The following is a 15306-nucleotide window of genomic DNA, read 5'->3' on the forward strand; positions in this document are numbered from 1 at the left end:
AGAAGAGGCTGCGGTCTGCCTATCCCTATTGGAAGGATGAGGGATGTCACGGCACATGGTGGATTCATCAGCAAATAGATAAAGAGCATTTTCCAAAGAGTAAGAGGGATCAATAATGAAGATCAGGAATAGGACTGGGCCCAGAACACTGCCTTGGGGCATTCCAGCCTGTGACAGGAAGAGAAGATGAAAGGATTCCATTGAGAGCTGCACGTTGGCTCCAAGAGTAGTGGAAGTCAGCTAGCCATGTGTGGAGTCGCCTTTGGATGCCATAGGTAGAGAGTTTGGAGAGTAAGGCAGGATGGCAGACTGTATCAAAAGCACGAGATATCTCCAGAAAGACGACCCTGATCTCATGTCTGACATTGAGGGGCTCCATCGTGGAAGATTCCAATGATCTTGAAGGCCTTGGTTTCTTGAATCTTGATCTGTCCCTTCAATGTTAGGGGAGTAGATGCAGCATGTTCAAGGTAGAGAGACCAGGTGGTCTGAATCCGAATTGATGATCTGAGATGATGTTGTTGGAGAAAAGGAAGGATTTCATATCAACTGCAATGATGGATTCCATGACCTTGTTGATGATTGGAAGTGTAGAAGTATAAATCTTCTAAAACAGAAGTAACCTGTTTGGTCTGTAGTTAAGTTGTTTGGTTTCTGTATGGTGGTGGTGTAATGTGGTGATGTTGGTTGATGTCCAAGCAGATGGAAGACTGATGACCTAGGGCAAATTATAGGGTGAAAAGAGCAGAAAGAGGATTGCAAGAGCAGCAGAGCAGGTTTTTCAGAACACGTGAGCTGATACCGTCCAGTCCAGTTGCAGAATCAGAGTTGAGGGTTGCCAAAAACTTGTCCACCTTCTCAGGTGTAAAATATACAGTCCAGACGCAGTTGGGGTTGACGCGGAATGCATTACAGAGCATACCTCCACCAGGCTGAACAGTTTACGTTTTGTATCCCACCGATAGGCCATATCCGAATTCAGATCTTCACCAGAATCGAATTGATTCGTCCTTGTCACACACACACAACCTGTCCACTAACTTTCTTCCGAATCCGTTCACAACTTTTTGACATTTTGTTCACAGACAACCAGACAGACAATCTGATAGGGTTGAAGACATAACCTCCATCCACCTTCAGTAGAGGAGGTAACAAGTCTTCACCAGGTTTTATAGGAGGGAGACAAGTTTGACAGTTCTATTTTGAGGTTGGACAGATGTTCTTTTCTGGCTTTCCTGAGAGTGGACACAATTGTTGCGGGCTTTATGGAGCTTTGATATCGTGGGTTGAGGGGGAAGCTTTGAGTGGGTAGGGTAAAGGATGAGATGAAGGGGAAGCTTTAAGGGAATGGGGTGAGAGGGAAGCAGAAATAGGGGACATGAAGCGGAGGGATGCTCAAGAGGAGAACTCATAGTCATAGAAGGGGTTGGGGTTGGAAAGACACGGCTCAGGCTTGTTGGAGATGTGGGGGCGAGGGGAGTGGTGGTAAGGGAGTTGAAGAAACTGACACAGATAGAGGTTAGCCACAGGCATGAACCGCTTAGGGTTCAGCATCATGCGGACACTGGTTGCTTGGCCAGACAATAAGATCTGTTCCATGTTTGCTTCCACACGTCACTCGCCCAGCACAGATTCAAATTGGCATGGTAACACGACGTTGGGCATGGGGTCCGACCGGAAATCTCTGCGTTGGTGGCTGACGTGGTTACTCCGCAACTCACGGGATAACCGGCTCGACCAGTGGACTGTTACAATATATATATACGTAAGCTGGTTCACCAAATCAAGATCAGGTTATTTAGACTTGAGGTAAACCATCGAAAAGATCGATGTTCAAAGGTGTAGCAAACATTAACCCTAGAGTGCACCATGGCAATGATGGGCCAAATAGCCTCATTTCCTTAATTGAGATCGGGAGGGGAGGGGGTTGTACCCATGGCCTGCCCCTGGATACCCCCTACATGTATGCAAAATTTGGTGGAGATTGGTCAATTGGTGTGGAATTGTATAGAAATCAAAGAAAAGGCTTCACACACACCCACACATATGCACACACACACATCCACACCTCACTTGTATACATATATATATATTAGTTATTATGTGACTCCATACTATGAGTGGCGAACCGCCAGTAAGGTGTCCCATACAGCCCTTGCTGCATCTTACCGGGAGTGATAACCACCGCTTGCCATACGGTACATTGCCTCTTCCTTCCACCCACTACATGGAGTCGATATATATATATATATATATATATATATATATATATATATATATATATATATATATCGGAGGAGAAGACCATTATCACGAACCATGTGTCTCAGACCATTGGGCCCATCTTGCACTTGAGCAAACGCAAACCTAACCTCTTGGTGCTAGAACTAAATGGTATGAAAAGCTGGAAATTGGCCATCCTAAAACGAGCAGGCAGACTGGGAAACCAGGAATACAATTGGCTCTCCTGCAGCGACGGTTCAGCAAGCAGACTATATGGTCTTCGCAAGATCCACAAAGAAACAAACGGTTGAAACATCCTAATGCCTGGAAAATGGCTTGTCAGAACAGACAATGAACACATGAGGATGTTGCCAGCCTGCTGTGTCTAAATAGCATGACCTTCATCAACGACCGTCAACAAATATTTGACACAGCTATGGCTTCACCGGTCTCTGCTGTTGAGCTTAACTTGGTGATGGAGGAACTTGAGCAAAAAAATGTTAGATTCTCACAAGAATTGGCTTTCTTGGTACTGGAACAGGTACGTGGATGACACTTTCGCCATTGTGCATAGATACATGTGTTACGGATTTATGTGAATTTATGTGAATTACTATTCAGGTCTTTGCTTATTAAGGATTTATGTGAATTTATGTGAATTACTATTCAGGTCTTTGCTTATTAATGTGTAGTCGATTAAAGGTTGTTGTGATTAAAGGGTCAGGAGCCATTCTGGGAAAAAGGAGACCGGAAACGGGAGAAGAAAAGACACGAGGTCCGAGAGAAGCGACGATCTTCTTCCTCTTCCTCGCCCAGCTCCGACGCGAGCGGTGTCGATATCGAGCAGCGTGGGGAACGCTGCGTTTGAAAGCCCGTCTGGCGAGAGGAGTTACCGGTGCGGGGTAATTACCGGTTACACGTCAAGTTGCCGTGGGTTCGTGCACGGAACCCAGCGTCCAGCACAGTTCGCCTCCACGTCTACAAGGATGCGTACGGGTCGCACCTTGGGCCTCGCGCGCTTTGCGAGCCCCGAAGCCGCGATCACGAGCACCGACCTCGGTGGGCTGCCGAGGAGGTGTCCGCGGCAGCAGCCGTTCCCGGTACGGGACGTGCACGGTGGAAGCACGTCAGGAAGGGTCCGTTCAACCGCCCGCGTGCGGAGATCGAACTACAGGAGTACAGAGACATTGTGAGAGACATTGACCATGGAGGGAGTCGTGAGTGGGGCTCAGGGGAGAAATATATGAGATGGCCATCTGAGTAATATTGTTGATTGATTGTTGAGTGTGGTTGATTGATTGGGAATATATAATCCATTAATCCGGATCCTTGGTGTGGGGGTTTCTTATTGACTTGAATTGTTGTGTCTTTCATATTGATTGCGTTACGAAAGCGTATAAATCATATATCTTTCTGGCGGGGTCCCTCCCACGGTCCGGGGGTCACCAAGACCAGGTAGTTACCGGGAGGACCACGTAACACATGGTATACCACCTTCCTGGGCAACTTGGCCGAGTATTTCTCAGCATTAGCTTCACAATTGGAATTGAAAAATAAAGCAAATTGGCTTTTTTGGATGTGGAGGTACACCGTAAGCCTGATATAGCTACCTAAAGACATTGGTCTACATGAAACCAACCCACACCCACAGGTTGCTGGATTTTAACTCTTGCAACCCAAACACTCACAAACGCAGTGTGGCACGGAATTTTTGCAGCCCGGGCATCAACTGTCGTTTTCCAAAGTGATGCAGTTCCTCTTCCTCTTCGTTCGTATGCCCGAGTAGATGGAATTAAAGAAATTTGATTATTTAGAGGAGTCTTGCTCATTAATGGAAATCGTAAAGGGATGCTCCCGACCCTGAAATAACCAAAAACAGGCATAACGGAAGGAGCCAGACATGCTTTGACACTGTGTACTGCCATACTACCCGGCACTTCCTGAAAGGATTGGCAAGATAGGATGCACGCACTGGTAGAGGCTTGTACGCTACAAGCCTCTATAAAATGACATCCGCAATATAATTTCAAAGCAAAAATAGAGATATCAACTGGTGACAAATCAAGAGTTCGTCATGCAGAGACTGTGACCAATTAGAGCAATTAGGCTTGGAAAGGTGACACAGGCAGCCATTACCTACAATCTGGCTACAAACTTGTCTTTGATGGGACCAGTGACCTCCACACTATGTCCAACGAACAACACAGACTGATTCTGATGGCATGGTACGTCAAGAGCCGAGAGGGTGGTGTAACTAGATAGACCGTGGAATACTCACACAATACAGTCCTCTGATACGAATGGTAAAAACTGGACGTTGCAAACAGCTGGACAAGGTGAGCAAGAAACAACAATGCTCGATCCACAACACCACCCCCACACATGTACAATACCCAACGGAACCTCCACCAATCATGCAACACACACATTATCATGTCCAACCCAGATGGGAACCAACCCAGCCATGCGTGTGCCCCGGAAACATCAAAACAAGAACGAACACACACACACGAGGTCACCCGCCATACATACGGTTACGTTTGTGGGAATGTCAATCGTTTAAAAAGCATCCATAGACGATTTGTGTCGTTTAGGGTGTATTGCGTAGAAATGCCAGGTCAGCTGTGGATCCCAAATAGGACCTTTTTGTATTTCTTTTTCTTTTTCTTAAAGTTTACCCCATATCTACTCCCTTTATGCCACGTGATTTTGACTGTTGGTGGTGGTGCACAAAAGCAGCTTTGGAAAGGATTCAACCTTTGGAAAGGATTCTTTCAAGTAAGAAAGTGGAGGAAAAGAGGAAGAAGAGGAAGAAGAGCGTCTCTTGATGACGTGGTCAAAAGAGAATCCTTGTTCGTGGAGTGAACGGCTTCATTGAGCGTGTTGGTGTGAGGAACTCAATCTCTACATACTTTCTGAAGGATTCAGTGTGCATGAAGGAGGTGTACAAAAAGGAAAAGAGCATATTCTGTGGAAAAAGGCGCTTCTTTGGGTCTCTGTGGAGACGAGCGGTGCTTCATACTGTGAAAGGGCTCGGCATGCGCTATATGGAGTCGACCTCGATGAACTTCCTGAGGGATTTGCTGTGTTGCATGGAGGAGGTTGAGGAGGGGAAAGGGATCCAAGGAGAAAGGAATTGCAGAGCGTGATGACGTCCATTCACATTTGTTCCCGCCAAGCCCCACTCTGACGAGCGTCGATGAAACTGCCCTTCAAACAGGCCTGACCCCCATTCCATTCCCTCCCTCATATCCCGTGTTATTTGAATTCCCTGCGCAAATTGTTTTTTTATTTGCTTCCCTTTCCTTTCCCTGGGTTTTATAAATGGTCTGTATGTGTGATGTTCTGTCGGCCTTTCTATCGGATGTATGTGGCCTGTTTTAATTAATTAATTCAGTCTGTCATTATTCATTAAGTCCATCGTCATACTTACAGTCGTGGCCAAAAATATTGGCATCTTTGCACTTTTTTCAAATAATGCTCCATTTATTCCAGAAAATGGTTGAAATTAAAACATCTTTTGGTATCCACATATGTATTTCTTGGGTTTGCAGTGGAACAAAAAAAAAGCTGAAAAAATTACTAAATCTTAACTTATTCCACACAGAAATCCTAAAATGTCCCGGACAATATTATTAGCACCTTTTAGAAGTTGTTAGAAATAATTGGATTCAAGCAGGTGATTCTCCTTTACTTTGGAATTGAACTCAACTGCAGTGAGTTGCCGGTGCCTGCAATATATAAATCACTCATTACACCAGTTTGAATAGAGAAAAGGAGTCATTCTGCTGTTTTGTGTCACTGTGTGTACCACAATGAGCATGGAGAAAAGAAAGAAAACCAGAGAATTGTCTGAGGAGGTCAGACACAAGATTGTAGCCAAGCACGGACAATCTCAAGGCTACAAGTCCATCTACAGAGACTTTGATGTTCCTGCGTCCAGGAACAATAACGCAATGTTATCAGGAAGTTTAAGGCCCATGACACTGTAGCCAACCTCCCTGGACATGGCCGCAAGAGAAAACTTGATCGAAGATTGCAGCGAAGGATTGTTCAAATGGTGCAGAAAGCAACTTGATCAACTGCCAAACAGATTCAAGCTGACCTTCAGACACAAGGTACGACAGTTTCAACTCGCACCATCCGTCACCAACTCAATGAAAGGTGGTTCTATTGTAGGACACCCAGGAGGACCCCACTGCTGAGATAGACACATATGAAAGCCCGACTGGAGTTTTCCAAAACACTCCTGAACAAGCCAAATCGTTCTGGGAGAATGTCCTGTGGACAGATGAGACCAAATTAGAGCTTTATGGTAAAGCACATCATCTCTATGTTTACAGGAAACAAAATGAAGCCTTCAAAGAAAAGAACACCTTCCCTACAGTCAAACATGGAGGAGGTTCAGTGATGGTTTGGGGTTGCTGTGCTGCCTCTGGCACTGGGTGCCTTGAATGTGTGCATGGCATCATGAAATCAGGAGATTACCAAGTCATTTTGGAGCGCAATGTTCAACCCAGTGTCAGAAAGGTGGGTCTCCGTCGAAGGTCATGGGTCTTGCAGCAGGACAATGACCCCAAACCCACTTCAAAAAGCACCCAGGAATGGTTCAAGATAAAACGCTGAACTGTTCTGAAGTGGCCAGCAATGAGTCCACATCTAAATCCCATTGAACACCTGTGGGGAGATCTGAAAACAGCAGTTGGGAGAAGGCACCCTTCAAATCCGAGAGAACTGGAGCAGTTTGCACAAGAAGAGTGAAGCAAACTGCCAGTAGAGTGATGTAGGAAGCTCATTCATGGCTATAGGAAGCGCTTGACTGCAGTTATTTTGTCCAAAGGCCGGGACACCAAATATTAAGTCTCGGGTGTCAATAATTTTGTCAATATCATTTCTTTTTATTTTCTGATTTAAAATGATATATTAAGTTTTGAATCAAAAACAAAGGTTCTGTAATATTAACAGTGAAATGAAGAATTGTGGAGACCAAATACTTTTGTCATTTTCAACGTATTTTTAGAGCAAATTGTGAGTTATTTGAAAAAAGTGCAAGGGTGCCAATATTTTTGGCCACGACTGTATATGATTTGCTTATTGTATCGTTTTGCATTCTTTGAAGTAAATTGATTGTATTTCATTTTGTCTGATTGACCTTTTTCTAATCGGGTTGCAAGCCTCACCTGAGCTGCCAGTGTGGCAGTCTAGACTCGCACTAAGTCAAAAGTTCAAGCTTCCAAAAACTGCTCAGTCAGCTTGCGTGCCTTGGTCCAGCAGGCTGGGGGTAGGACCCAGGGTCGCTGGGGGTAGGACCATGAAACATGGTGGTCCATGACCAGCGTTGGGGGTAGGACCTTGGCCCAGCGGGCTGGGGGTAGGACCTAGGGTCGCTGACATTAGTCACTCTGTAACACACTTAGTCGGGAGTGATGTTTGGGACTCTGGTCCACATCCCCGTCACCTGTAACAATACAATACCTGATAACGAATAAATGACAAAAAGAGCAGAGCCATCTGGGAGACCATCAATGATGTGATTGGCATTTGTTGCTTAATGTTTGGTAAAATAAAAACACTCCTCAATTGACTTCGCCCACTGGCAGTGACCAGAAACAAGTTGTCACCTCGGGAATAACAGCAGACACTTGGGGTCTTTTGGCCTGAGGAAGGTAGCTGGGAAGCAGATGAAACGTCACCAGAGACCGGATCTGCTCTAGCTTGTTTATTACTCGATTAGCAGAGTAGATCTAGTTACATTTTTGGTTGGATGCACCTTTTTCCTATTAAAATGTATAATCCCAACTATACTATTACAAAGCAAGACAGCCAGCTTACTGCATCCTGTGAAGGACGGTATTACTCCATTACGCTGGGCTCACCTTAGTTGAAAATTCACCAAATTTCTCACCTTAGTTGAATGTCAGGCTTGGCCAGCCAATTATAGAAAGACTTTGGCCAAGCTTCCCCCGGCCAACCCCACAATAACGTGGGAATAATTGTCGCCCTTAAAGAAGAAGAAGAAGCTGAAAGATTACGAAATTAGATTCTATGCCCACCTTAAATATGATGACCGGGGTGGTAGCAATAGACACCTGGTTTCCTCACCCAGATTTCCTGCATATATACATACCTGGTCATGGCATGGGATAGGAGGCTGCGTATCGTGGAATTGCCTTGATCAAATGTACTCATAATCACTAATTCCCATCATTGTTTGTAAGTTGTTTTTGATGGCATCATGAGTCCACCAGGTGATGAATTTTCACCTGACAAATTATTATTGGTCAATTAATCTAGTCTGATGAATGGATTATAATGCCCATTAATGGAGTATCACTGATAGAAACTGACCAGGAATCAGATGTTTGTTCTGCTTCTTTGCTCTGCTGATTGGTGGGTTGACTGTGCGTTGGCAGGGATTGGCAGGTGTTCGGGTAATCCTACATGAGCGGGAGCTATGGCAACGATTCCATGCTGCCGGGACCGAGATGGTCATTACCAAGGCTGGAAGGTCAGTCTGGGTTCACAGGTCACCGTGTCATGGGAATGACATCGTTGTGCCTTCGACGATCATTGGATATGCTGTACGTAGAGGAAGGATGGACTTTGAATGGACAATAGGTTAGGGGATTGTAAAGAGTAAATAATGAATAGGTTAATAACTATTAATAGGTTAATTATAAAAGTTTGTGTGGGCTGTTTCATGTGTCTGCTGTTAGGGTTAGGATTGTTCAGGTTAAGGTTGGGGTTGTTAAGGTTATAGTTAGGGTTGTTAAAGTTATAGTTAGGGTTGTTAGGGTTAGGGTTGGGGTTGTTATAGTTAGGGTTAAGGTTGTTAAGGTTATAGTTTGGGTTGTTAGGATTAGGGTTGGGGTTGTTATAGTTAGGGTTAAGGTTGTTAAGGTTATAGTTAGGGTTGTTAGGGTTAGGGTTTGGGTTAAGGTTAGGGTTGTTAAGGTTATAGTTAGGGTTGTTAGGGTTATAGTTAGGATTGTTAAGGTTATAGTTAGGGTTATTAAGGTTATAGTTAGGGTTGTTATATTTCAGGTTGTTAGGATTATAGTTAGGATTGTTAGGGTTAGGGTTGCAAGGGTTAGGGTTAGAGTTATAGTTAGGCTTTGGGTTAGGGTTGTTAGGATTAGGGTTGGGGTTGTTGTTGTTAGGGTTCGGTTTGTTAGGGTTAGGGTTGTTAGGGTTACAGTGAGGGTTGTTAGGGTTAGGGTTGTTAGGGTTAGGGTTGTTAGGGTTAGGGTTGTTAGGGTTAGGGTTGTTAGGGTTAGGGTTAGGGTGGTTAGGATTAGGGTTGTTAGGGTTAGGGTTGTTAGGGTTAGGGTTAGGGTGGTTAGGGTTAGGGTTGTTAGGGTTAGGGTTGTTAGGGTTAGGGTTAGGGTGGTTAGGATTAGGGTTGTTAGGGTTAGGGTTGTTAGGGTTAGGGTTAGGGTGGTTAGGATTAGGGTTGTTAGGGTTAGGGTTGTTAGGGTTAGGGTTAGGGTGGTTAGGATTAGGGTTGTTAGGGTTAGGGTGGTTAGGATTAGGGTTGTTAGGGTTAGGGTTGCTAGGGTTAGAGTTAGAGTTAGAGTTAGAGTTAGAGTTAGAGTTAGAGTTAGGCTTGGGGTTAGGGTTTGTTAGGGTTAGAGTTGTTAGGTTTAGGTTTCAGTTTAGAATTAGGGTTAAGGTTAAGCTTTGATCTCACCCAAGAAAGCGCAGACAGAAGAATATAATTTTGTTCCAGACAGTCTGTATGATCTAACAACAGGATTTATTGGGATGAAAAGATGTGGCTTCTCTATTTGATGAGCAAAGCTAATAATATCCGGTGACCTTTACTGTCCAGAGTGTCAAACCCAGCTGCAGACAGGCAGGATAGCCTGGATGGGTTGTTAAGGTTAGTGCTGGGGTTAGGATTCCTGGATGTACGCACACTCACCACAAAGCTGTCCAGCCTGGATGTGAATCTCGGTCCAGCTATAAAATGCCACCCTGGTGTTGCATATGAAGGGTGATGCGTGTTCTGTCCTCCAGAAGGACGTTAAACTGGGCCTGTGGGCATTAGTCGGCGGACGTTAAAGATCCCACGGTGCCCTTCGTGCAGAGTCGGTGAGCTATCGCCGGCACTACGATCATGAATTGTTAAAACGCGTGAAGCTTTTGTTATTACCTTGTAGTTTCAGAACTCGAGCACGACAACGATAAAATCCTTCAGAAAGAAACAGGTAAACATTTTTATATTGTAAGTAAAAGATGATTAGATTAGGTTTTGTGACAAATTGTGTTTTATGCATGTTGTTTGCTTTATTTTTACCCTCACCCGAGGAGAGGGATTTGAATCCGTTTGTTACTTGGAAAAAATTTTTTTGTTTGTTTTGCAACTATGTTGATCACTCCGGTTTGTTTGTTTGTTTGTGTGTATGTCAGTCGCTCAATTATACTTGCCTACAGGTCACAATTTTAAACCGATCTTCACGAAACTTCACCAAATGGTAGAGTTCGTGGTCCGACAAAATCATATTTATTTTTGAGGTCAAAAAGTCAAAAGGTCAACATAGGCCAAAGGTCAACCACTTTTTTCAGATTTCTAAAATCCTCGACTTGAAATTTGAATAGGTTTTGCATATCGGCTAACTGAATTCAGCCACCAACTATTTTTGAGGTCAACATCGGCCGAAAGGTCAACAGGCCAAATTTCTAAAATTGTCAATTTTCATCCGATTAACTTAAACTTTGAAGACGATTGGCATATCAGGTCACTGAATTCAACCACTAATTGTTTTTGAGGTCAAAAGTATTCTCTACTGAGTGCCATTCTACTTTGTTCTGTTTTGCCAAGTGTCGCTCTGAGTGATTTTTCATTTGTGTGTTTGTCTGTCTGTCTGTTTGTCCACACAGAATAAATAGGATTTTCTCTGCAACCGTTGGTCCGATTGACAAAAAATTTTCACCATAGGTGCAACTCCACCTGCAGAATTTTTTTATGATAATTTTAACGTCATAGGTCACGTGGTTCGGCCGCCATCTTGGAAAAACCGAAAACATTTGCACCTCTATATCTCTGAAAGCGCTGAATAGAAAAATTGAGACATGGCTCATTATAAAGAACTCTCCATGGGGAATAAAATATGTTAATGATGATGTCATAGGTGCCTCCATTATGACGTCATAATTCGACAAGTACGATCAAGATGAAATTTCTTGAGCATAATCTAGGAATAAATTGATGGAGGAAAAAATAATAATGATGACGTCATCTGTCACGTGGTTCGGCCGCCATATTTGTTTTAACACAAAAGCCTTAAAAACACTGAAAATACATCCTGGCGAGGGTTTGCATTCTCTGATTGCTCTTTCTTGTTTTATTATTTTTTTTTAATTGCAAATTGAATTGTGAAACAAACGTTCAGGTGTACTTATGGCCGGTTTAACAGCCATCTTAACAACCCTGTGACCTTGATTTAAAATCTGACCTGTTATCCAGGGGGGAAAGGCTTGGCCTTCGACCAGCATTCTTTCCTCTTTCTGCCAACAGGCGCATGTTTCCAAGCTTCAAAGTGAGAGTCTCTGGTTTGAATCCAAAAACGAAGTATATCCTGCTGATGGATGTGGCACCGGCAGATGGACACCGGTACAAATTTGCTGACAGTAAATGGTGAGGCTGCCTCCTTCGTTCTTTTTTTTAGCTCTCTGTATGTTTGTGTTCATTGTGGTGGTCGGGGTAGCCCACGTGATTGCTCTGACTGTGTTTGAATTAGGGTGGTCGCTGGACGCGCTGAACCCGCCATGCCCGGTCGCCTGTACGTCCATCCCGACTCTCCTGCCACTGGAGCGCAGTGGATGAGACAGCCAGTTTCCTTCCACAGGCTAAAGCTTACCAACAACCATCTCGACCCATTTGGTCATGTATGTTACATATTCCACGGTTTGAACGGCGCCATGTATTGTGCGTCTAATACACGGAAGAACCTTGTGGTTAAAAATCCACATCAGAGAGAATAATTGCTGCTTGTCTTCAAAATAAGATTATTCATTCGGCGGTGGTCTTCGGCTCGATACTATTAACTTTAACTTTTGAGGACATCGATTTTCTTACCTCCGCCACTGAGGTGAATGCAGGTAATGTTTTCACTCCTGTCTGTTTGTTTGTTTGAATGTTTGTATTTTCATTTGTTTGTCTCCGAGTGCAATAAGTTGCGAACGCTTTCAGCTATCTTGGTCAAACTTTACCAGAGGACTCCGAAGGACAAACGTGAGTCTGTCAATGTTTTTTTGACTATATAGGCCAAAGGCCAAAGTTCTCTCGTTTGTCTGGGAGATATCTCAGCCATACTTTGGGCTAAGAAGCTGAAATTTGGGCACAATAGTGAGCATGTGCTTTGGCCAAAAAATTTGGATTAATCAATTAATTGCTTAATTACCTAATTATTATTGATTAAGTACTTCTTTTTTTTCTCATCTGGGCAATATCTCAGGCACCTTTTGAGCTAGGCTGAAATTTGGGCACAATAGTGAGCATGTGCTTTGGCGAATTTTTTTTGGATTAATCAATTAATTGCTTAATTACTTAATTATTATTGATTAAGTACTTTTCTTTTTTCTCATCTGGGCAATATCTCAGGCACCTTTTGAGCTAGGAAGCTGAAATTTGGGCACAATAATGAGCATGTGCTTTGGCGATTTTATTTTGGATTAATCAATTAATTGCTTAATTACTTCATTATTATTGATTTATTAAGTACTTATTTATTTTTTCTCATCTGGGCAATATCTCAGGCACCTTTTGAGCTAGGAAGCTGAAGTTTGGGCACAATAGTGAGCATATGCCATGGCAAAAACTTTTTTGGATTAATCAATTAATTGCTTAATTACTTAATTATTATTGATTTATTAAGTACTTATTTATTTTTTCTCATCTGGGCAATATCTCAGGCACCTTTTGAGCTAGGAAGCTGAAATCTGGGCACAATAATGAGCATGTGCTTTGGCAAAACATTTTTTTTGGGGATTAATCAATTAATTGCTTAATTACTTAATTATTATTGATTTAACTTATTTCTTTTTTTAAGTACTTATTTCGTTCATTTTACGTTCATTTTAACGTTCATTTTAAGTACTTATTTAAGTACTTATTTAAGTACTTTAATTAAGTACTTATTTCTTTTTTTTCTCATCTGGTCAATATCTCAGGCACCTTTTGAGCTGGGAAGCTGATATTTGGACATGACAATGACCAAGTGATTTGGCTGTAAAAGGTATTTTTGATTTAATGATTTCATAATAAATCAATTAATTGATGAATTCTTTCATTATCCAATTAATTGCTTGTTTACTTAATTTTCAAAATGTTCCAGATTGGGATGAAGCAGTGGTGGTTTAAGTACACTACTCACAATAAGTTAGGGATATTGTGGGAGTGGGTTTATTTTTTTTTATAGGGGTTAGGGTTAGGGTATTGAAATCAAGAATGCTGTGTTTTTTCACACTCATTAATAACCATAGAATTAGGACCAACTTTTTTCAACATAATTAATACACAAAATGAACTACACCGAAGAACCTGCCAATATCCCTAACTTATTGTGAGTAGTGTATGCTATTAGTGAATTGATTAAGAAATTAATTATTTTACGACTATTTTTTTTTTTTTAATTACACAATTAATCAACTATTGATTCTCTCAATTTTCGTCATACCTTTCTGGCTGCCGCCTGATGCCTTCTTGTTTGTTTGTCTGTTTGTGAACAGGATATTTCAAAGTTGTGGATGGATTCAGATGAAACTTAGTGGACAGGTTGGGTGTGTGACAGGGAAGAATTGATTCTATTTTGGTGAAAACTCGAATCCGGATCAGGATCAGAGAATTTTTTTTAACTGGTTTGTCACTACTGAGTCATAAGGCTAAAACCGATATATAGCCAAATATCTCAAAAAGTTTTTTGGATGGATTTAGATGAAACTTGGTGGATGAGTTGGTGTGTGACAAGGTTGAATCGATTCGATTTTGGTGAATATCTGAATCCGGAATCAGATACAAGAGTTTTTTTTTTTTTTAAAGTGATTATTTGCCATTGAGAGATCGGGCGAAAAATGATATATAACATGATATTTCAAAAAGTTGTGGATTACTTATGACAAAACTTGGGGGATGAGTTGGTTAGGTGACAAGAACAAGCCGATTTGATCTGACTTATCAGTGGGATACAAACGTAAGCTGTTCAGCCTGCCGTAGGTATGCGCTGCACTGGGTGTTGGTCTAGTTACAAATGTAAAAATGGAGAAATGTTTGAGATTGTCCTCTGCCCCCCTCTCAATCACGTGTCCCTCCACTCCTATTCCTTTCCTGTTATCTCTTTCCAATCTCCTCTCCCTTTCTTCTCCTCCTCCAACATCGTTCTACCGAGTACATTTTGTACATTTTGTCAAATCATTGATTTATTTTAAATTATGTCACTGTAGTATGGGAAGCTTGTATTTGAAGGAGATGTTATTAGGCTGTCATGGATGTTGTTCTGTCCTGTTGTCATAAGACTTTTTAATTCCTCTGGGAATCAAACGTTCATTTTTCAAACCAAAGATGGAAATATGGTCACAGAGAAAAAAATAATTTGAGCGTTAATCACTCTCCATGACCATGCTCGTATTACTCGTGTAAATTGTTATTCCTTGCTCTTATCTATTGTGCAATTATACTTGCTATGTACTACACCTGCTCTTTTCCTCTAGTCATCTCATTGGAATGCTGGTGTACGCAGTAGCAGAGTGGAAAAACTCTTCGTCCTTGGCGTGCAGATAGTGATAAATCATCCAGGGTCTATGGGAAGATGATAAAAACACTGCCGTAAAAGCAAATTGACCCCCGCCAACCAAAGTTACCACAGCTATAAAAGGTAGAAAGGTTTAAAAAAAAAATGCACATACATTTGTGCCACATTTTATCCAAAACTTTAAAACACTTGGATGCGTTGGTGGATTGCTTCAGTGTAAAAAGCCAGGATGAAATCTGAGCAGATCAGTTGCGCAACCAAATCGCTGTGGAAATTGCATGCAACTCACCATATATTATATGTATTATATTATATATTATATTATATATGA

General features: G+C 42.2%; 1 protein-coding gene across 1 annotated transcript in view; it reads left to right on the forward strand.

The window, feature by feature from the left end:
• LOC137432161 (uncharacterized) overlaps positions 1-15306 on the forward strand; it is a 54414-nt gene that overhangs the window by 10115 nt on the left and 28993 nt on the right. The window contains exons 3-5 of the mRNA XM_068123871.2: positions 8637-8731; positions 11744-11863; positions 11967-12114. Coding sequence (XP_067979972.2) covers positions 8637-8731; positions 11744-11863; positions 11967-12114 — 363 coding nt within the window. The remainder of the gene's footprint in view (positions 1-8636; positions 8732-11743; positions 11864-11966; positions 12115-15306) is intronic.

The sequence above is a fragment of the Myxine glutinosa genome, chromosome 8, assembly GCF_964187855.1.
Source record: "Myxine glutinosa chromosome 8, kmMyxGlut1.1, whole genome shotgun sequence".
Taxonomy (NCBI): domain Eukaryota; kingdom Metazoa; phylum Chordata; class Myxini; order Myxiniformes; family Myxinidae; genus Myxine; species Myxine glutinosa.